The following is a 20921-nucleotide window of genomic DNA, read 5'->3' as shown; positions in this document are numbered from 1 at the left end:
TACAGGAGGTAACTCAGGATCAGTAATGTAATGTATGTACACAGTGACTGCACCAGCAGTATAGTGAGTGCAGCTCGGAAGTAATATACGTATACAGTGTCTGCATCAACAATGGATAATTCTAATATAAACTGTAGATGTTGATCAGAGGGTGGCATACGGCATTTTCTATCCTTACAATCATATGCTGGCGACTTTCAAGCAGATAAAACAATGTTAATCATATAATGAGTGTGTAGTCCATGTAATTAGAAGACGGTATCGTGGGGCTGCCCGACCTCATCAGCCAAATTTAATATGTAACTTGCAACGTCCTCCTCGGTGGGGGCATCTGACACCACCCACGAGTCATTCACTCCCGACACCTGTAAGCGGCAGATGGGACAATTGCGGTTCCGGTCGCTCCTGGTAATAGAAAAAATTAAAAGGTTTTAGTTAGAACAAATCAATATCAAATGTAGTTTGTCCCCCCAAAAGTCCCTACAAGGCTGTGCTTAGTTCATACTGTCAGTTTGGGCTCACAGAATCCCTTTAAAGTGAAAATCCAGCTATGAACAGTGTCATAATTACATCCAAATCCCCTATAGATACATAGGGTTATAGGATGGAATTCTGTCCAGCAGCAACCACCACTAGGGGGAGCTCACTACGTACAGATTTATAGGTTAAAAGTGTGCTCCCTCTAGTGGTGAATGCAGTGAAGGTTCACTACATAGGACACATGACAAATAAACGACGCTCATCTCTATCCGCTCCCTTACAAATAAATGTGGATGAAACCGCAAGAAAAACAGCTGCCTTAAGTATCTGACACCGCTTATCTCCTGATGCTTGATCTGGATACAGACACTTGGATGGCCTCAAACACTGTGTAATTATCATTCACTCTCCAACCCCGAGCTGCACATCAAGCCGGAAGTATTCTGAATGCAGCTCTGGGTGTGACTGAAGCAAGATGTAATTCACGATAAGCAGAAGATAAGAAAACGGCAACTTATCAAATGTGAAAAGTCTAAAAATATACAAGAAAATATCAACTATGCGATCACCGTGCGCTCCCAGCACCAGGAGGACGGGCGCTGCCGCTTACCATTTGTCAATGCATTTCTGGCAGAAGCTGTGAGTGCAGGGCAGGATCAGATCAGCTCGCTCATCCATACAGATACAGCACTCCTCCTCATCCGTCAGCTGCTTCACCCTGGAAAACGGGAAAAAGATGTCAGCAGAGAACAGAAAACCCTACAGGGACTCTTGGAAATAAAAGTCACGGTTTATTTTTTACACCTTGTACAAGAATATAACTACTATAATACTGCACCCTATGTACAAGAATATAACTACTATAATACTGCCCCCTATGTACAAGAATATAACTACTAAAATACTGCCCCCTATGTACAAGAATATAACTACTAAAATACTGCCCCCTATGTACAAGAATATAACTACTAAAATATTGCCCCCTATGTACAAGAATATAACTACTAAAATACTGCCCCCTATGTACAAGAATATAACTACTAAAATACTGCCCCCTATGTACAAGAATATAACTACTAAAATACTGCCCCCTATGTACAAGAATATAACTACTAAAATATTGCCCCCTATGTACAAGAATATAACTACTAAAATACTGCCCCCTATGTACAAGAATATAACTACTATAGTACGGTCCCCTATGCACAAGAATATAACTACTATAATACTGCCCCCTATGTACAAGAATATAACTACTATAATACTGCCCCCTATGTACAAGAATATAACTACTATAATACTGCCCCCTATGTACAAGAATATAACTACTATAATACTGCCTGCTATATACAGTTGAAACCAGAAGTTTACATACACAATATAAATAGACACATCTGCATGTTTTTCTCAATATCTGACAAGAAATCAGGATAAACTTTTCCCATTTTAGGTCAGTTAGGATTAACATAATTTTTTAATATTTGCCAAATGCCAGAATAATGAGAGAGAGAATGTTTTAAGGCATTTTTATTACTTACTGCAAAGTCAAAAGTTTACATACATTTCATTAGTATTTGGTACCATTGCCCTTAAACTGAATGACTTGGGTCACACATTTGGGATATCCTTCCACAAGCTTCTCACAATAGTTGGTCGGAATTTGGGCCCATTCCTCCTGACAAAACTGGTGGAATTGATCCAGGTGTGTAGGTCGCCTTGCTCGCAGCCTTTTCAGTTTTGCCCATAAATTTTCAATAGGATTGAGATCAGGGCTTTGTGATGGCCACTCCAAAACATTGACTTTGTTATCCTTAAGCCACTTTGTTACCATTTTGGCAGTATGCTTCGGGTCATTGTCCATTTGGAAGACCCATATCCGCTCAAGCATTAACTTCCTGGCTGATGTCTTGAGATGTTGCTTCAGTATTGCCACATAATCTTCTTTTCTCATGATGCCATCTATTTTGTGAAGTGCATTAGTCCCTCCTGCAACAAAACAACCCCACAACATGATGATGCCACCACAGTGTTTCACAGTTGGGATGGTGTTCTTAGGCTTCCAAGTTTCTCCCTTTTTCCTCCAAACGTAACAATGGTCATTATGCTCAAAACGTTCAATTTTAGGTTCATCAGACCACAGGACATGTCTCTAAAAATTAAAAATGTTGCTTTTGTCCTTGGGTTGATATGCACATGTTGGACCAAAGCACGTTAATCTCTGGGACACAGAACCCGTCTCCTTCCTGAGCGGTATGATGTCTGGACATTCCCATCTTGTTTATACTTGTATATAATTGTTTGTACAGATAAACGAAGCACTTTCAGGTATCTTGAAATTGTACCAAAGGATGAGCCAGACTTGTGCAAGTCCACAATTCTCTTCCTGATATCTTGGCTGATTTCTTTAGACTTTCCCATGATGATGTTATAGCAGAAGATGAGGTCCCTCAAGTTTAAAGGCCCAATCTAAGCTATAGAAGTCTGACAGTTACTTTAGGTCAAAACACCACCAGCTAAATGTTCCTTTCCTTGTATCAATAGAGACTAACGTGTCCTTGCTAGCCATCAGGATGTATCTGATTAAATGTGTCTAATCAAATGTGTCCGATTAAATGTTTCAACACAAGCACGAGAAAAGAAATCAGTCTTTGTTTGCTAAATTGTATAATCGGACCATACATGTTAAATCCGTTTCCTGCCTTCAGGGTGTATATAAACCCTATGCTTTGTAATAAAGCTAGAGTTTGTTTGACACATACATCCTGTCCTGTGTCTCATTCTCTCCGACATCGTAATCCAAGGATAGAAGACCCAGAAAGCAGTGACGTCAGCTGGCGCCCGAACAGGGACCTTGAGTTAAACTACCCAGGGGTGCTCGACCGGTCCGAGACGTGGGACGAGTGAAGCTCTCTGTTGGTGATATATACAGCGCTGAGGTAAGAATAACTGTTATATTCTACCTAATTATATCACTACATAGAAGAGACTCCCTCACCCCCGAGCGGTCGGCTCCCCAGGTAATTCACAGATTGTTGTCTGGCTCCGGTCCCTTTGAACCAGTAGAATCCCCTCAGATAAATTGTCAGTCCTGCCTTCTATCCTTTGGAAAAATTTAAGAATGAAAGTATGGATCCAATGATTGTGTTGTGGGTGTGTATCGGGATCGGTGTTTTTGGTCTGTTTTTCTGGTTGGCGTATAAGTCCTGGAAGGCTAGTAGTGGTGTGGTTCAGAAACCTTTGTGGCCCATTGTCTAAGTGACTGAGGAGTCTACTCTAAGTGAGGAGAACCGAAAGAATGGGGAACCAAAATGCCAAAGAAGGCATTACTGCCAAAGACTTAGTGGTACGCAGAGAAGGGAAACAGGCACTGATTGGAATTGACAAAATATTGTGTAAAGCGGGAATGAATGAAAATGGAGAGATGAACAGAGAGAAATGGAAATCCTTCTTTAACTCCTACCATGGATGGCTGAAAGATAAGGGTCTGTTGAAGACAGTAGATGTATGGATGAATGCATGCGCTCATTTTGAAGGAAAGATTGAAAAATTAGGAGACGGATGTTACAGACTGACAAAAACCGGAATGACAGATTTTCCTCCCTGTCCGCTCCCGACGTCACCCCTACCCCAGTACCAGAATTCCCAGGAACCCAATTGCTGGGTTTGCCCCAGATGTGGACAGCAGAACCCCTTGACAGTAGACATCTGTGTGGCATGTGGAGGACTGAGACCCCACCCAGCTAGTCTATTCCCAATGAGGACGGTAGTTGTGCCAGGAGCACCGGGAGCAGGAGCAGCAGCAGCAGCGGGGGGGGGCGCAGTTGTTCCAGGTCAGGAAGCTCGCATAATGTTAATGTATAGACCATGGAGTCCTTCAGAGCAGTTGGCGTTGATTTCCCAGTTGCCAGATCCATCCCAGTCCCCGATGGGTTTTGCCAGAATGATAAGAACCATACAGGATACATACAATGCAACTAGGTTGGATTTACAAGGGGTAATTAAGGGAAAATTGGCAGATGAAGCCCGCTATGATAGGTTGATAGATGAGACAAAAAAAACAGTATGCCAATAGGACCGGACCCGTAGATGCAGAATCTAATGATGCAGCAGCTGGAGTCCTATTCGCAGCAGCGTTGGTAAAGGCATGTAAAGACAGGCAGGGAGAAAGGCAGGTTACACTAGAAGACCGGGTTCAAGGTAAGGAAGAAGATCCCAAAGACTACTTTTGGGCATTAAGGAGAACTTGGTCAGAAATGGGATTTATTCCCGGGAATAAGACTAGTGAGAGGGTATTAGCAAGTGCTTTCATGAATGGACTAAAGAAAGATTGCAGAGAAGGTAAAAGCAAGTAGACCGGAGTGGAGATCAGTGAAGGCAGAAGATTTAGCTAGAATAGCTCAGGGGGCACAGCATGACATAGCGCAGGCAAAGAGAGCTGCCAGAATACACATAGTAGAGACGACCCCCAGAAACAACAGAGGCAGAGGACGGACTGCAGGAGGGGGACAGAGACTATGTTACGGATGTAAAAAGACATTTTAGAAAGGACTGTAGGACCAACCCGTATCCAAATGCTCAGAGTACGGGTCCTCCAGCCGACCAAACAACGCCCCCATAGGATGAGGGTAGCTTGCACATGAACCCCCTCATCTCCTTACCCCCAACTCCCAGTTGTATAGTGCAGGTGAACCTACCAGGGGGACATGAAATCGATTTCCAAGTAGATACGGGGGACGATAATTCAGTAATTACGCAAGGTGATTGGCCATATACTGACACTGATTTTTCACATCATGTCATTGCCACCCCCTTCAATTCCCCGTCTGTCCTGCTCCCTGTCACTAAGAGAATTCCCCTGCAAATTCAAGGAGCTACTGTACATAGCCAGCTCATGGTATCGCCCCGAGGCCAATGTAATCTATTGGGAAATGATGTGTTGTCCCAATTACAAGCACATATTGAGTATCATCCCGATGGCACTGTCACCATGACCCCAGGTTTAAAACCAAGTACCCTTTGCAAAATTATGTCACTAGATCTTGCCAGCATAGAAGAGACAAATGAGTTTCCCCCGATATTGGAGCATGCTGTGCCACATGACTTTTGGGCCTCAGACAAAACAGATGTCGGTAGGTTAAGAGTTCAACCAGTAATGGTAAAATTAAAACCAGGAGCAATCTTACCTCGAGGCAGTATCCCCTTAGCTCGGCTCAGGAGAATGCCATAGCCCAGCAAGTCCAAAAATTACTACACAGAGGAGTCCTAGTCAAAACCCAGTCCCCTTGCAACACTCCCCTGTTCCCAGTAAAGAAAAAGAGCGTGCCAGGACAACCAGCCGCATATAGAATGGTGCATGACCTCCGGTTGGTTAACAAAGCCACAGAACTTCTAACACCAGTTGTGCCCAACCCGCATACTCTCCTGTCACAGATACCTTCTAACTCTCTTTGCTTTTCAGTGGTCAATTTGGCAAATGCATTTTTCAGTGTACCATCCATTACATCCTGACTGCCAGTACCTGTTTGCTTTCACGTTCCAGGGCAGTCAATATACATGGACAGTGTTGCCACAGGGTGCCCAGAATTCACCCACAATGTACACTGCAAGTCTGCAGGAAATACTGGAGGGATGGTCTGAACCACATATCGTTGTTTTGCAATATGTCGATGAGCTGCTCATTTGTGCCCCTTCTAGGAAACAACGTCATAATGCAACTATATCGCTTCTGTTGTTTCTCTATCGCGCTGGCTGCAAGGCGTCGAAAGATAAGCTTCAGTTTTGTAAATCTTCAGTCACCTTTTTGGGACATTGCATTACACCAGGAGCTCGTCATTTAACAAATGCACGCAAACTAGCAGTACAGGCATTCACCGTCCCCATTAATGTTGCAGCCCTCAGAACTTTTCTTGGACTTGTTTCCTATTACAGACAGTGGATTCATGCCGTCTCTGTTTTAATGCAGCCCCTCTATGACTGTCTTACCCCAACACCTTTTGTACTAACATCAGAGGCAATAGACTGTTTTTATTCTCTCAAAAAACGTATTTTGGCCGCTCCAGCTTTGGGTACCCCTAACTATGAGCTCCCATTTACTCTGTACCTTCATGAGCAAGCTGGACATGCAGCAGGAGTTTTAACTCAAACACACGGTGATAATCAGAGACCTGTTGCCTATTTTAGTGGCAGATTAGATGCGGTAGCCAGAGGTGCACCATCCTGCGTACGTGCTCTGCATGCTGTTGGACTATTACTCCATAAATCCGCAGACATTGTTCTTGACCACCCGCTCACCGTTCTAACACCTCATGATGTCTACACTATATTGAACCAAGTGCAACCCGCTCACCTCTCAGCAGCACGTCATCTTAGGTTACAATGTGCACTGTTAATGCCTCCCAATGTTTCTCTACAGAGGTGTACTACCCTGAATCCAGCAACTTTGTTACCTCTCTCGGATCTAAAGGAGGAGTCAGGTACTGTGCTTTTTAAGGAAGATCCAAGAGAGGAAGTTCCTCATGACTGTGTACAAATGATGGCACAAGAAACGGCAGGTTTACCTACTGTATTTGAACATGAATTACAAAATGCAGATTTTGAATTTTTTGTAGATGGATCCCGTCATCAGGACGATTCAGGTACCTTCCATACTGGATATGCAGTTGTCTCCCTCAATGCAGTAATCAAGGCAGAACCAATGCTCCCACACCAGTCGGCTCAAGAAGCTGAACTTAGGGCCCTAACCGAGGCCTGTAAACTAGCAGAAGGTAGTATTGTTAACATTTACACAGATTCTAGGTACGCATTCTGTATATCGCATGATTTTGGTCCCATATGGAAGTCAAGAGGTTTCCTGACGGCAGCAGGACACCCCATAAAGAATGCCGATGCGGTCCAGCAGTTAATTAATGCACTACAACTACCCAAAAAAGTAGCTGTCATAAAGGTAAGAGCACATACCAGACGCACCGACCAGGTAAGCAGAGGAAACGCGATGGCAGATGCAGCGGCAAAAACAGCAGCCTGCAAGCCGCAACAAGGGTCAACAGTACGTCAGCTAAGTGCCCCTAAAAACCCCTTTGTGTCGGAGGACATCTTATCCCAAATGCAGGCTCAGGCTAAAAAGGAGGAGGTTGATAAGTGGTTAAAGGAAGGTGCATGCCTGAATAAAGCAAATGGGGTATGGGGGAAAGGGACACGACGATGCCTTCCAAGGGCACTGTACCCAGCAGCTGCCCAGATACTACATGGGCCGACACACCAATCTAAAACGGCTGTGATGAGTGTGATGCAGAAACATTGGGTGGCAACAGGATTCTCCACCTGTATAGAAAGCCTGATACAAGGGTGCATGATATGTGCTACACATAATCAGGGTAGAGTAGTTAAAACACCACTCAAACACACACCCCGGCCCCTCTATCCATTCCAGAGACTGCAAATTGATTATATTCAGCTGCCAAAGTCAGGATCATGGGAATATGTGTTGGTCTGTATTGATTTGTTCTCAGGATGGCCAGAGGCTTTCCCGATTGCCAAAGCCACGGCTGCGGCAACCGCAAAGAAACAGCTTGCGGAGGTGGTCTGCAGGTATGGGGTACCAGAGGTAATTGAGAGTGACAGAGGTAGACACTTCACAGGTGAAATAATGAATGAAGTCATGTCAGCTCTAGGAATTCAACAAGCATTCCATACCCCATATCACCCGCAAAGTAGTGGTAAAGTGGAAAGACTGAATGGGACATTGAAATTAAAAATTCAGAAAGCCATGGCTGAGACAGGAAAACCATGGCCGGACTGTTTACCGCTTGCTCTGTTTTCAGTAAGATACACGCCTAATAAAAAGACTGGACTCTCTCCATATGAGATATTGTTTGGCAACGTACCCAGCCTAGGGTGTTTCTATCCGCAAGCATTAGAAATGAACAACCATGTGCTAAGTTCCTATGTGAGGGCTTTACACAAAAAGATTAAGCAAATACATGATAATGTCTTCAGTTCTCTTCCAGATCCAGATCAAGACTCTAGCAGCCATACGCTGCAACCTGGAGACTGGGTGGTTATAAAAAGACACGTGAGGAAAAGCCTAGATCCACGGTTTGACGGACCCTTTCAAGTTCTGCTGACCACAAGTACAGCCGTTAAGCTAGAGGGAAAAGAGACCTGGATCCACGCATCCCATTGCAAAAAGATACTAGGAGAACCAGCGGACAAAGAATGATGACATTGTTTATACTTACCTGCATACTTAAAACCACAGGTGCATGGACTAGGTTGAGCACCACAGATGGAGACGACAATAGATTCATTAAACACCATCTTGCTCTAATCAATGGACTAAAGGAGCAAAACCAGACTATTGCTAATTGCTGGATATGTACACATGCCCCTGTGACATACACTAGCATACCCTTTCTCGCTGTCCCAGTCTCATGGGAAGAGATAAACTTTTGGGTGAACTGTTCAGATACTTGGGCCAATAATGCCACCCAGAGACTATGGAATACCACTGTTGGGATTCCTGTGGTAGGGTGGACAGAATTTCCCTGGTGGCAAGGGAACCTGACGGGTCAAATAATTCCCAGGTTGTATATAGCATTTAAAGGAGGGGAGTGGGTACCTCGTAACAAAACAAAAATTACTGATCTAAGGAAAATACCTGAACAAGGATTCAAAATAAGTTTTAATGCCACTTCAGGAAGCAGTGATGCCTTTAAACCTTCCCTGTTGGAAAGATATCTACACACTTCTAATTGGGTGAATAATGTCTATTTTAAAACCTTTCTAAATCCCGTTAATTGGTTTAGAGGTATCGGTGGGTGGTTGGCTGGTATAGTGCAAGCTATTTTTTCAGGTTTTGCTAATGTGTCTTGCGGTTTATTTGGTTTTTAAGTTTTTTCTAATGTGTATTCAGTGTTGTACTAAAAGAAAATATAGAAATTCATATTGATAACTGAAGGAACAAAAGGACGGAATGTTATAGCAGAAGATGAGGTCCCTCAAGTTTAAAAGCCCCATCTATGCTATATAAGTCTGACAGTTACTTTAGGTCAAAACAACACCAGCTAAATGTTCCTTTCCTTGTATCAATAGAGACTAACGTGTCCTTGCTAGCCATCAGAATGTATCTGATTAAATGTGTCTAATCAAATGTGTCCGATTAAATGTTTCAACACAAGCACGAGACTAGAAATCAGTCTTTGTTTGCTAAATTGTATAATCGGACCATATATGGTAAATCCGTTTCCTGCCTTCAGGGTGTATATAAACCCTATCCTTTGTAATAAAGTTAGAGCTTGTTTGACACATACATCCTGTCCTGTGTCTCATTCTCTCCGATATCGTAATCCAAGGATAGAAGACCCAGAAAGCTGCGACGTCAATGATATACAAAGAAGAAGTGTTTTTCAAGTGTGCATTAAAATACATCCACGGGTATGTCTCTAATTAACTCAGATGTTGCCAAAAAAAACTATCAGAAGCTTCCAAACACATGGCACCATCATATGGGCAGTCCAGAATTGCTTAACCCCTTAAGCCCCGCGGGTGGTTTGCACGTTAATGACCGGGCCAATTTTTACAATTCTGACCACTGTCACTTTATGAGGTAATTACTCTCGAACGCTTCAACGGATCCCCCTGATTCTGAGATTGTTTTTTCGTGACATATTGTACTTCATGATTGTGGAAAAATTTCTTCGATATCACTTGCGTTTATTTGTGAAAAAAACGGAAATTTGGCGAAAATTTTGAAAATTTTGCAATTTTCAAAATTTGAATTTTTAAGCCCTGAAATCAGAGCGATATGTCACACAAAAGAGTTAATAAATAACATTTCCCACATGTCTACTTTACATCAGCACAATTTTGGAACCAAAATTTTTTTTTGTTAGGGAGCTATAAGGGTTAAAAGTTGACCAGCGATTTCTCATTTTTCCAACAAAATTTACAAAACCATTTTTTTAGGGACCACATCACATTTGAAGTCACTTTGAGGGGTCTTTATGACAGAAAATACCCAAAAGTGACACCATTCTAAAAACTGCACCCCTCAAGGTGCTCAAAACCACATTCAAGAACTTTATTAACCCTTCAGGTGCTTCACAGGAATTTTTTGAATGTGGAAGAAAAAAATGAACATTTAACTTTTTTCACAAAAATGTTAATTTAGACCCAATTTTTTTTATTTTCACAGGGGTAACAAGAAAAAATGGACCCCAAAATTTGTTGTGCAATTTCCCCTGGGCACGCAGATACCCAATATTTGGGGAAAAAATACTGTTTGGGCGCACGGCAGGGCTCGGAAGGGAAGGAGCGCTATTTGACTTTTTGATTGTAAAATTTGCTTGAATAATTAGCGGACGCCATGTTGTGTTTGGAGAGCCCATGTGTGCCCAAACTTTGGAGCTCCCCCACAAGTGACCCCATTTTGGAAACTAGACCCCCCAAGGCACCTTTCTAGATGCATAGTGAGCACTTGGAACCCCCAGGTGCTTCACAAATTGATTCGTAACAATGAAAAAGTGAAAAAAAAAAACACTTTTTCATTTTTATGAATCAATTTGTGAAGCACCTGAGTGTTCCAAGTGCTCACAATGCATCTAGATAGGTGCCTTGGGGGGTCTAGTTTCCAAAATGGGGTCACTTGTGGGGGAGCTCCAATGTTTGGGCACACAGCGGCTCTCCAAACGCAACATGGTGTCGCTAAGAATTTGAGCCGATTTTCCGTTAAATTTGTTAGAGGACACCATGTTGCATTTAGAGAGTCCCTGTGTGCCCAAACATTGGAGCTCCCCCACAAGTGACGCCATTTTGGAAACTAGACCCCCCAAGGCACCTATCTAGATGCATAGTGAACACTTGGAACCCCCAGGTGCTTCACAAATTGATTCGTAACAATGAAAAAGTGAAAAAAAAAACACTTTTTCATTTGTATGAATCAATTTGTGAAGCACCTGAGGGTTCCAAGTGCTCACTATGCATCTAGATAGGTGCCTTGGGTGGTCTAGTTTCCAAAATGGGGTCACTTGTGGGGGAGCTCCAATATTTGGGCACACAGCGGCTCTCTAAATGCAACATGGTGTCCGCTAACAAATTTAACGCAAAATTGGCTCAAATTGTTAGCGACACCATGTTGCGTTTGGAGAGCTGCTGTGTGCCCAAACATTGGAGCTCCCCCACAAGTGACCCCATTTTGGAAACTAGACCCCCCAAGGCACCTATCTAGATGCATAGTGAGCACTTGGAACCCCCAGGTGCTTCACAAATTGATTCGTAATAATGAAAAAGTGAAAAAAAAAACACTTTTTCATTTTTACGAATCAATTTGTGAAGCACCTAGGGGTTCCAAGTGCTCACTATGCATCTAGATAGGTGCCTTGGGGGGTCTAGTTTCCAAAATGGGGTCATTTGTGGGGGAGCTCCAATGTTTGGGCACACAGGGACTCTCTAAATGCAACATGGTATCCGCTAACAAATTGAATGGAAAATCGGCTCAAATTGTTAGCGGACACCACATTGCGTTTGGAGAGCTTCTCTGTGCCCAAACTTTGGAGCTCCCCCACAAGTGACCCCATTTTGGAAACTAGACCCCCCAAGGCACCTATCTAGATTCATAGTGAGCACTTGGAACCACAGGTGCTTCACAAATTGATTCATAAAAATGAAAAAGTGTTTTTTTTTTCACTTTTTCATTTTTACGAATCAATTTGTGAAGCACCTGGGGGTTCCAAGTGCTCACTATGCATCTAGAAAGGTGCCTTGGGGGGTCTAGTTTCCAAAATGGGGTCACTTGTGGGGGAGCTCCAAAGTTTGGGCACAGAGGGGCTCTCCAAACGCAATGTGGTGTCCGCTAACAATTTGAGCCGATTTTCCATTCAATTTGTTAGCGGATACCATGTTGCATTTAGAGAGTCCCTGTGTGCCCAAACATTGGAGCTCCCCCACAAGTGACCCCATTTTGGAAACTAGACCCCCCAAGGCACCTATCTAGATTCATAGTGAGCACTTGGAACCCCAGGTGCTTCACAAATGGATTCATAAAAATGAAAAAGTGTTTTATTTTCACTTTTTCATTTTTACGAATCAATTTGTGAAGCACCTGGGGGTTCTAAGTGCTCACTATGCATCTAGATAGGTGCCTTGGGGGGTCTAGTTTCCAAAATGGGGTCACTTGTGGGGGAGCTCCAATGTTTGGACACACAGGGGCTCTCCAAACGCAACATGGCGTCCGCTAACAATTTGAGCCGATTTTCCATTCAATTTGTTAGCGGACACCATGTCGCGTTTGGAGAGCCCGTGATGTGCCTAAACAGTGGAGCTCCCCCACAAGTGTCCCCATTTTGGAAACTATACCCCTCAAAGATTTTATTAAGGTGTATAGTGAACATTTTGAACCCAGAGGTACGGCACATTATTTGTTTACATTAGGTAATCATATTGAATAAGTTTTCATTATTCTTGAGCGCAAGTGCTCGCTACTTGAGTTTGCATCGGGTACTCAGGTATGCACCATGTACAGCGTGTGCTCGAGTGACATGCTCGAGTCCCTGCTCCGCATGTTTCACGGTTATTAGACACCCAAAAAAAAACATGCGGGGATCGCTCGTGCATGGCAGGCAATCCCCGTAAAGTTTTTTGGCCGCGAAGCATATGGGGCAGAGACTCGAGCATGTCACTCAAATACCCACGATACTAAATGCATACCAGAGCACCCGATGCAAACTCAAGTAGCGAGCACTTGCTCTCAACACTAGTCGCCATATCGTCATCTTTTTTTCTTACTTTTGAAAAAAATCCCAACCCCAGCCCTAACCCTAGCACAACCCTAGCCCCAGCACAACCCTAGCCCCAGCACAACCCTAGCCCCAGCACAACCCTAGCCCCAGCACAACCCTAGCCCCAGCACAACCCTAGCCCCAAACCCAGCCCTAACCCTAGCCCAATCCTAACTCAAGAGTTTATTTTTGACGCCGTTCCTTGTGCGGTATAAGTGATTAGACGACTTTATTCTTCGGGTCGGTGTGATTACAGCAATGCCAGAATCATATGGGGTTTTTATGACTGACAGCTGTCACACACTAAAAGACGCATTTTTTGTAAAATCTAGTTTTTGCATCGCCATATTTTGAGAGCTATAATTTTTCCAGATTTTGGCAGACAGTCATGTGACGGCTCGTTTTTTGCGGGATGACTTGACGTTGTTATTGGTGCCATTTTCAGGCACGTGACATTTTTTGATCGCTTTCTATTCCGATTTTTGGGAGGCAGAATAAACAAAAACCAACAATTCAGGAATTGTTTTTTTTTTTTTTTTTTATTCTGTTCCGCGTGTGGTAAAATTGATGAGGCAGCTTTACTCTTCGGGTCAGTACGTTTACAGCGGTACCACATTTGTATCATTTTTCTATGTTTTGGCGCTTATACACAATAAAAGCTATTTTATAGAAAAAAATATTTTTTAGTATCGCTTTATTCTGAGAGCTATAACTTTTTTATTTTTCGGCTGATGGAGCTATATGGCGGCTTGTTTTTTGCGGGACGAGATGACGTTTTCAGCGGTATCATTTTTATTTATATGCGTCTTTTTGATCGCGTGTTATTCCACTTTTTGTTTGGCGGTATGGTGATAAAGCATTGTTTTTTGCTTGTTTTTTTTTTTTTTTTTTTTACCGTGTTCACTGAAGGGGTTAACTAGTGGGACAGTTTTATAGGTCAGGTTGTTCCGGACGCGGCGATACCAAATATGTGTACTTTTATTGTTTTTTTTAAATTTTTTTTATAATAATATTTATTGATGGGTACATTATATTTTTATTTTTGGTGTATTATTTTTTTTATTTTTTTATAATATTTTTGCACTTTTTTTTTTTTTTTTTTTTTCCACTTTCACACAGTTTATACACTTTATTACTTTGTCCCACTCTGGGACTTTCACTTTTTTTTTTCTGATCGCCTGCATGGCACAGGAATGGAGCACCATCCCTATGCCATGAAGGCTGTCAGAAGTGCACAGTGTGAAGATTGCTTGGAGATGCACTGCGCATGTCCAAGCAATCTTCCTGCTCTCTGGTGACCCGGATGTTGTCATGACGACATCGGGTCGTCATGGCAACACCCGGGAAGCCTTTGCAGACTGCGCTGGAAGCCGGAAGAGGAGGTGAGTATCGCCGATCACCTCCCCTTGCCCCCGCAATGCCGCGATCGACTTCGATCGACTTCGATCGCAGCATCGCGGGGGTTAATGTGCTGGGAGCGGTGCGTGACCGCTCCCTGCACATAGTACCGGGTGTCAGCTGTGACAATCAGCTGACACCCGGCGGCGATCGCGCCCGCACAGCCTGTGTGCGGGCGCGATCGCGATGACGTACTAATACGGGTCTGGCTCTTAAGTCCCAGGGCACAGACGCGTATTAGTACGTCAGATGTTATTAAGGGGTTAAAGGCATAGTTATCTTAGTGTATGGAAACTTGACTTTGCAGTAAGTAATAAAAATGCCTTAAATCATTCTCTCTCTCATTATTCTGGCATTTGGCAAATATTAAAAATGATGGTAATCCTAATTGACCTAAAACGGGAAAGGTTTATTCTGATTTCATGTCAGATATTGAGAAAAACATGCAGATGTGTCTTTTTATATAGTGTACTGTATGGAAACTTCTGGTTTCAACTGTAGATGAATGGAGGATGGTTGTGTGCTGTCGGTTCGCTTGTTTGGTGTCAGTGGAGCACTTTCGGGAATATAAAACAATGATATACACAGTAAAGAATGCACCACTGCAGTTTCCCTTCCCCGTTATCTTTATCTCAGTGATGTGAAGGATTAAGTGTCGCTTCCTCCTAGAATCCTCCTTACAACCTCTTCAGGACGGATCCAACATAAACATATAAGAGGAGGTGCAGCAAACTTTAGTGCAGCGAGCCAACAACCAGCAGACAGGAAAGATTCAGTGTGCGGCGGTGCTGGCGTGTGTGGCGGAGGCGGTGCAGGGGGTGCACACAGAGCTCAGTGCAGATCACCCACCTCCCCATCAGGATGCTGGCCTGGCAGTCTGAGAGCGATGCCAGGCTCTGGGCATTGTCCTCGGAGGCCTCGCTGCTCTGGGTGAAGATGCCGGTGGCATGGCTGGTGATGTCCTTGTAGAGCTGGATGAACTGGTAGAGATTCATGATCCTCGAGATCTCCACGATGCCACTCGTCTTATTAATCTGGAGAGAAAACAAATGTGACAAAACGTAAAGGTTTGTAAAGAGATAAAACAAGGTGATAAGTCTGTGGTTATGGAACTACAAGTCTCAGCATGCCACGGCTAACCCTATAGGTCCAGAATAGCTGGAGGTAAGGATAAGGCCTGATATAAACCCACAGGTGACACACAACATGGAAAGCTACAGGCGGCACCCACCTTGGTACACAGAACACGGACGACCACCTTCCACAGGGCAGACGAGTCCGAGCCCGGCTGCACTTCAAACAGGAGATGCTTGTCCTGCCCGACGGCCAGCCTCGCCGTGCTGCGGGAGGAAAGGGACACGTCAGCAAGACAGACCGCACGTCCCTCCACCAGCACATAAAGGGATGGCGCACACAACCGCGCCGCGAGAGACCGGCCGCTACCTGGAGAAAACGACCACTTACTGTATATTGTGGAGAAGTCTACTGCACGGCCACATGGTGGCACCCTCTGCTATCAGAATCTTATATCCAGATGTGGACTCCCTACCGTCAGAGCGGCGGCACTGTGGACTCCCTACCGTCAGAGCGGCGGCACTGTGGACTCCCTACCGTCGGCACTGTGGACTCCCTACCGTCAGCACTGTGGACTCCCTACCGTCAGAGCGGCGGCACTGTGGACTCCCTACCGTCAGAGCGGCGGCACTGTGGACTCCCTACCGTCAGAGCGGCAGGATTATGGATTCTCTACTTTGGGTGGGGGTAATACGCTTTTCTACCAGGCGCGGTATTAGTAGTTGGGTGCACAGTAAGTGATGTACGTCCTTCTCTTACACATCATTAAGCTCGGCCACGCGGCCCAGGAACTCCTCGTAGGTCAGGAAGCCGCTCTCGCGCACCAGGGCCGCGTGTTTGGCGACTTTCTCTGGAAGCTTGTTCATCATGGCCTGGCCGGCCAGCTGCTGTCCCATGGCTGGGGGGCAAGCGAATCCTTTCCAGAAGAGAATCTAGGTCTTGTTCTGCAGTCCTGCAAAGGTGACATACAAATGAACACTGCCCCCAATATTAGAGCACTCCTCTCCTTAAATACACTGTGCTGCTGGAAACCCTGCTCCTTCCACTATGTATCACAGGCAATGAGCCCCAGAAGATGAGCCCGCGCCTCAGCTGAAATCCTCTAATCAATGTGCTACTTTGAATAAACTTTGTCTCCCGCAGCACAGAGTATTTAATCAGTTATGTTACTCTCCATAGGATCAATATCAATACAACCGTCTCCTGAAATACTCTGTGCAGCAGTCAACACTAGAAAAGTCTGAGTAGCCCGGCACTGGTTAGAGCTCCACCATAAATAGGAGCACAATGTCCTGTGTGTGACGTGTGCACTGTACACACGCTGCTCGCCAGTGTCCGTGTTGTGTAATCAGGCTGTCCGCAGCTGCTGATTGCACAATGAAGATCCCGGGAGAACGTGTGAGTGAGTATGAATAGAATAGAATAGAATATATATATATATTCTGTAAAGCGCTGTGGAATTAATGGCGCTATATAAGTGAGTAAAATAAATAAATACACTGCTCAAAAAAATAAAGGGAATACTTCAACAGAATATAACTCCAAGTAAACCTAACTTCTGTGAAATCAAACTGTCCACTTAGGAAGCAACACTGACAATCAATGTCACATGCTGTTGTGCAAATGGAATAGACAATAGATGGAAATTATTGGCAATTATCAAGACACCCTCAATAAAGGAGTGGTTCTGCAGGTGGGGACCACAGACCACATCTCAGTACCAATGCTTTCTGGCTGATGTTTTGGTCACTTTTGAATGATGGTTGAGCTTTCACACTCGTGGTAGCATGAGACGGACTCTACAACCCACAGAAGTTGCTCAGGTAGTGCAGCTCATCCAGGATGGCACATCAATGCGAGCTGTGGCAAGAAGGTTTACTGTGTCTGTCAGCGTAGTGTCCAGAGGCTGGAGGCGCTACCAGGAGACAGGCCAGTACACCAGGAGACGTGGAGGGGGCCGTAGGAGGGCAACAACCCAGCAGCAGGACCGCTACCTCCGCCTTTGTGCAAGGAGGAACAGGAGGAGCACTGCCGGAGCCCAGCAAAATGACCTCCAGCAGGCCACAAATGTGCATGTGTCTGCACAAACTGTTAGAAACCGACTCCATGAGGGTGGTATGAGGGCCCGACGTCCACAGATGGGGGTTGGGCTCACAGCCCAACACCATGCAGGATGCTTGGCACTTGCCACAGAACACCCGGATTGGCAAAGTCACCACTGGTGCCCTGTGCTCTTCACAGATGAAAGCAGGTTCACACTGAGCACATGTGACAGACGTGACAGAGTCTGGAGACGCCGTGGAGAGCGATCTGCTGCCTGCAACATCCTTCAGCATGACCGGTTTGGCAGTGGGTCAGTAATGGTGTGGGGTGGCATTTCTTTGGAGGGCCGCACAGTCCTCCATGTGCTCGCCAGAGGTAGCCTGACTGCCATTAGGTACCGAGAGGAGGTCCTCAGACCCCTTGTGAGACCATATGCTGGTGCGGTTGGCCCTGGGTTCCTCCTAATGCAGGACAATGCCAGACCTCATGTGGCTGGAGGGTGTCAGCAGTTCCTGCAAGATGAAGGCATTGAAGCTATGGACTGGCCTGCCCGTTCCCCAGACCTGAATCCGATTGAGCACATCTGGGACATCATGTCTCGCTCCATCCACCAACGTCACGTTGCACCACAGACTGTCCAGGAGTAGGCGGATGATTTAGTCCAGGTCTGGGAAGAGATCCCACAGGAGACCATCCGCAACCTCATCAGGAGCATGCCCAGGAGTTGTAGGGCGGTCATACAGGCACGTGGAGGCCACACACAATACTGAGCCTCATTTTGACTTGTTTTAAGGACATTACATCAAAGTTTGATCAGCCTGTAGTGTGTTTTTCCACTTTAATTTTGGGGGTGACTCTAAATCCAGGCCTCCATTGGTTAATACATATGATTTCCATTGATGATTTTTATGTGATTTTGTTGTCAGCACATTCAACTTTGTACAGAACTAAGTATTCAATGAGAATATTTCATTCATTCAGAATGTGTTGAGTGTTCCCTTTATTTTTTTGAGATATATATATATATATATATATATATATATATATATATATATATATATATATATATATATATATATATATATATATATATATATATATATATATATATATATTTTTTTTTTTTAAAAGACAGCACCATTAAATCATTACTCACTAGTGGGTGCCAGGCCTCCAAACAGTCTGTCCAAACTGTTGCATATCAATAGAAAGTATATCAAAAGGCAGCACTCCAAAAATTCTTTAGAAAAATATGGACTTTAATGAGCCCAAAAGGCAACGTTTCGGTTCTGTGAACCGAAACGTTGCCTTTTGGGCTCATTAAAGTCCATTTTTTTCTAAAGAATTTTTGGAGTGCTGCCTTTTGAGATAGATAGATAGATATAAATATAGATATAGCAAAAATTAAGAGACCACTGCAAAATTTTCATTTTCTCTGATTTTTCTCTTTATAGGTATATTTTTGAGGAAAATGTACATTGTTGTTTTATTCTATAGACTACTGACAACATGTCTCCGAAATTCAAAGCTAAAAATTTAGTGTTTATTTGCAGCAAATGAGAAATAGTCAAAATAATAAAAAAGAAACCGTGCTTTCAGACCTCAAATAATGCAAAGAAAACAAGTTCTTATTCATTTAGAAACAACAATACTCATGTTTTAACTCAGGAAGAGTTCAGAAATCAATATCTGGGGGAATAACCTGGATTTTTAATCACAGCTTTCCACCAGTCTTTCCAATAGTAAACTGTTCAGTGGTCTCTTAATTCTTGCCAGAGCTGTATATATATATGACACACTTTCTCCCGGGATCTTCACTGTGTAATAAGCATTGTGTATACACACACAGATATCTGTGTACATACGTGTGTCAAACAGAAAAACTGGCCAGCACCTCCAAACTAGTGTGAACAGGTGCCAGCGAAGAAAACACAGCTGCACTCTGCAGTGCTGAGAACAATACATTTAGAAAATGGAACTGCATTATTGTTACAGAAATATTACAGTAAAGAGAAGGTACATTTTTTTCCAATATTCCATATGTAGATAATGTAGCGTTTACCTGTTTTCTATAGCAGGAATGCAGGGACAATCTTCTAAGTTTATTATTCTTAGCATTTTAGAGTGCAGCGATGGTTTGCGCGTGTGTGTGTGTATATATATATATATATCTCCCTGTGTCACTGTATGTATATATACATATGTATGTTTGTATCCGTGTGTATCTCTATACGTGTGCCCGTACCTGTGGGTGTAGCTGGAGCGGGGGCCATGTGTGGACAGAGGCGCCCGGGGGTGGCGGATACAGGGAGCAGCTCCTGCACTATCCGGTTCACGGATTGGATTCACCCATCCGATGCTCCGTACACTGCTGACACACGCCCCGCCTCCCGTTCAGCGTCTTTCTGACGTCATCACGCTACGTCCTCCGAAATGTGCCCGGCCATCTTTCATTTGGGAAAGTCACGTGACGTTCCCGGACTCTGTGACTCTGGTCTCCATGGAGACGGTATAATCACGAGGCCTCGCGTGCTCTGCACTGCTCTGTGCCCTCAGGTCTGGCTATCTCTATAGAGGCCTCTGTTTGGAGGTGACACCTGTGCGCCTCACCCTGTGGAGCATTACTCATTGGTGGACAGCCCCTTTTAGGGCTCAGCAAACATTAAATGAAAATTCAGGTTTCACATTCACACATTCATATAAATACAAATAATGGAATTATTGTAAAATGGCTGCATACTGAGGATTACTGGGAAATAAGCGTCATCATGGTGGCACCGCTCATCTCTCCTCTTGATCTGATTGGTACAGAGACCAGCACTGGACTCCATTAATGCCCTGTAATGGTCTGGGAGTATAAAGGTGTGACCTTTCCTAATTTCAACCCTCCCCCAACAATTAGCGAGCACCGGGGTCCATCTGTTGCAATTGAGCAGGTTAATCCCTTAGATGCTGCTGCCCATTTTGATTGCAGCAGTTGAGAGGTTGGATAAGGTAGGGTGGGTGACCCCTCTGATGCCGATCTGTTCCCACCACAACCCAATAGTGAGATGCTACTGAGAACATTATGGCAGCCAGGGGTCTCAGGTCTCGTGTCTGCCATGTTTGCTCACCTATGATGCCAACCTGTGGCTGGAGATCGATAATTATACG

The 20921-nt window shown here is 44.2% G+C and overlaps 1 protein-coding gene across 1 annotated transcript; it reads right to left on the bottom strand.

Annotated features, from left to right (window-relative positions):
- RNF141 (ring finger protein 141) lies at window positions 1-20199 on the bottom strand. Its single transcript, XM_073658305.1, has 6 exons — window positions 20014-20199; window positions 16485-16677; window positions 15883-15991; window positions 15501-15685; window positions 1091-1198; window positions 1-405 (listed from the first exon to the last, which is right to left on the bottom strand). Exons 2-6 carry the CDS (start codon window positions 16619-16621, stop codon window positions 249-251), a joined length of 696 nt encoding a protein of 231 aa, XP_073514406.1. The 5' UTR covers window positions 16622-16677; window positions 20014-20199; the 3' UTR covers window positions 1-248.
- Between the last annotated feature and the right edge of the window lie 722 nt (window positions 20200-20921).

Source organism: Phyllobates terribilis, unplaced genomic scaffold (assembly GCF_046119375.1).
Source record: "Phyllobates terribilis strain yellow unplaced genomic scaffold, ASM4611937v1 Scaffold_13__5_contigs__length_258822181, whole genome shotgun sequence".
NCBI classification, from domain to species: domain Eukaryota; kingdom Metazoa; phylum Chordata; class Amphibia; order Anura; family Dendrobatidae; genus Phyllobates; species Phyllobates terribilis.
Note: the sequence above shows the minus strand (reverse complement) of the source record. Positions and strands in the feature narration are given on the sequence as shown.

What these genes read in the sequence shown, in the direction of transcription:
- RNF141 (XM_073658305.1), bottom strand. Translation starts at nt 16,621, where the DNA reads ATGGGACAGCAGCTGGCCGGCCAGGCCATGATGAACAAGCTTCCAGAG. An exon ending in TCCGTGTTCTGTGTACCAAG is followed by an intron (nt 15,686 to 15,882) that starts GTGGGTGCCGCC and finishes TTTTCTCTCCAG; the next exon opens with ATTAATAAGACGAGTGGCAT. An exon ending in CAGAAATGCATTGACAAATG is followed by an intron (nt 406 to 1,090) that starts GTAAGCGGCAGC and finishes TTCTATTACCAG; the next exon opens with GAGCGACCGGAACCGCAATT.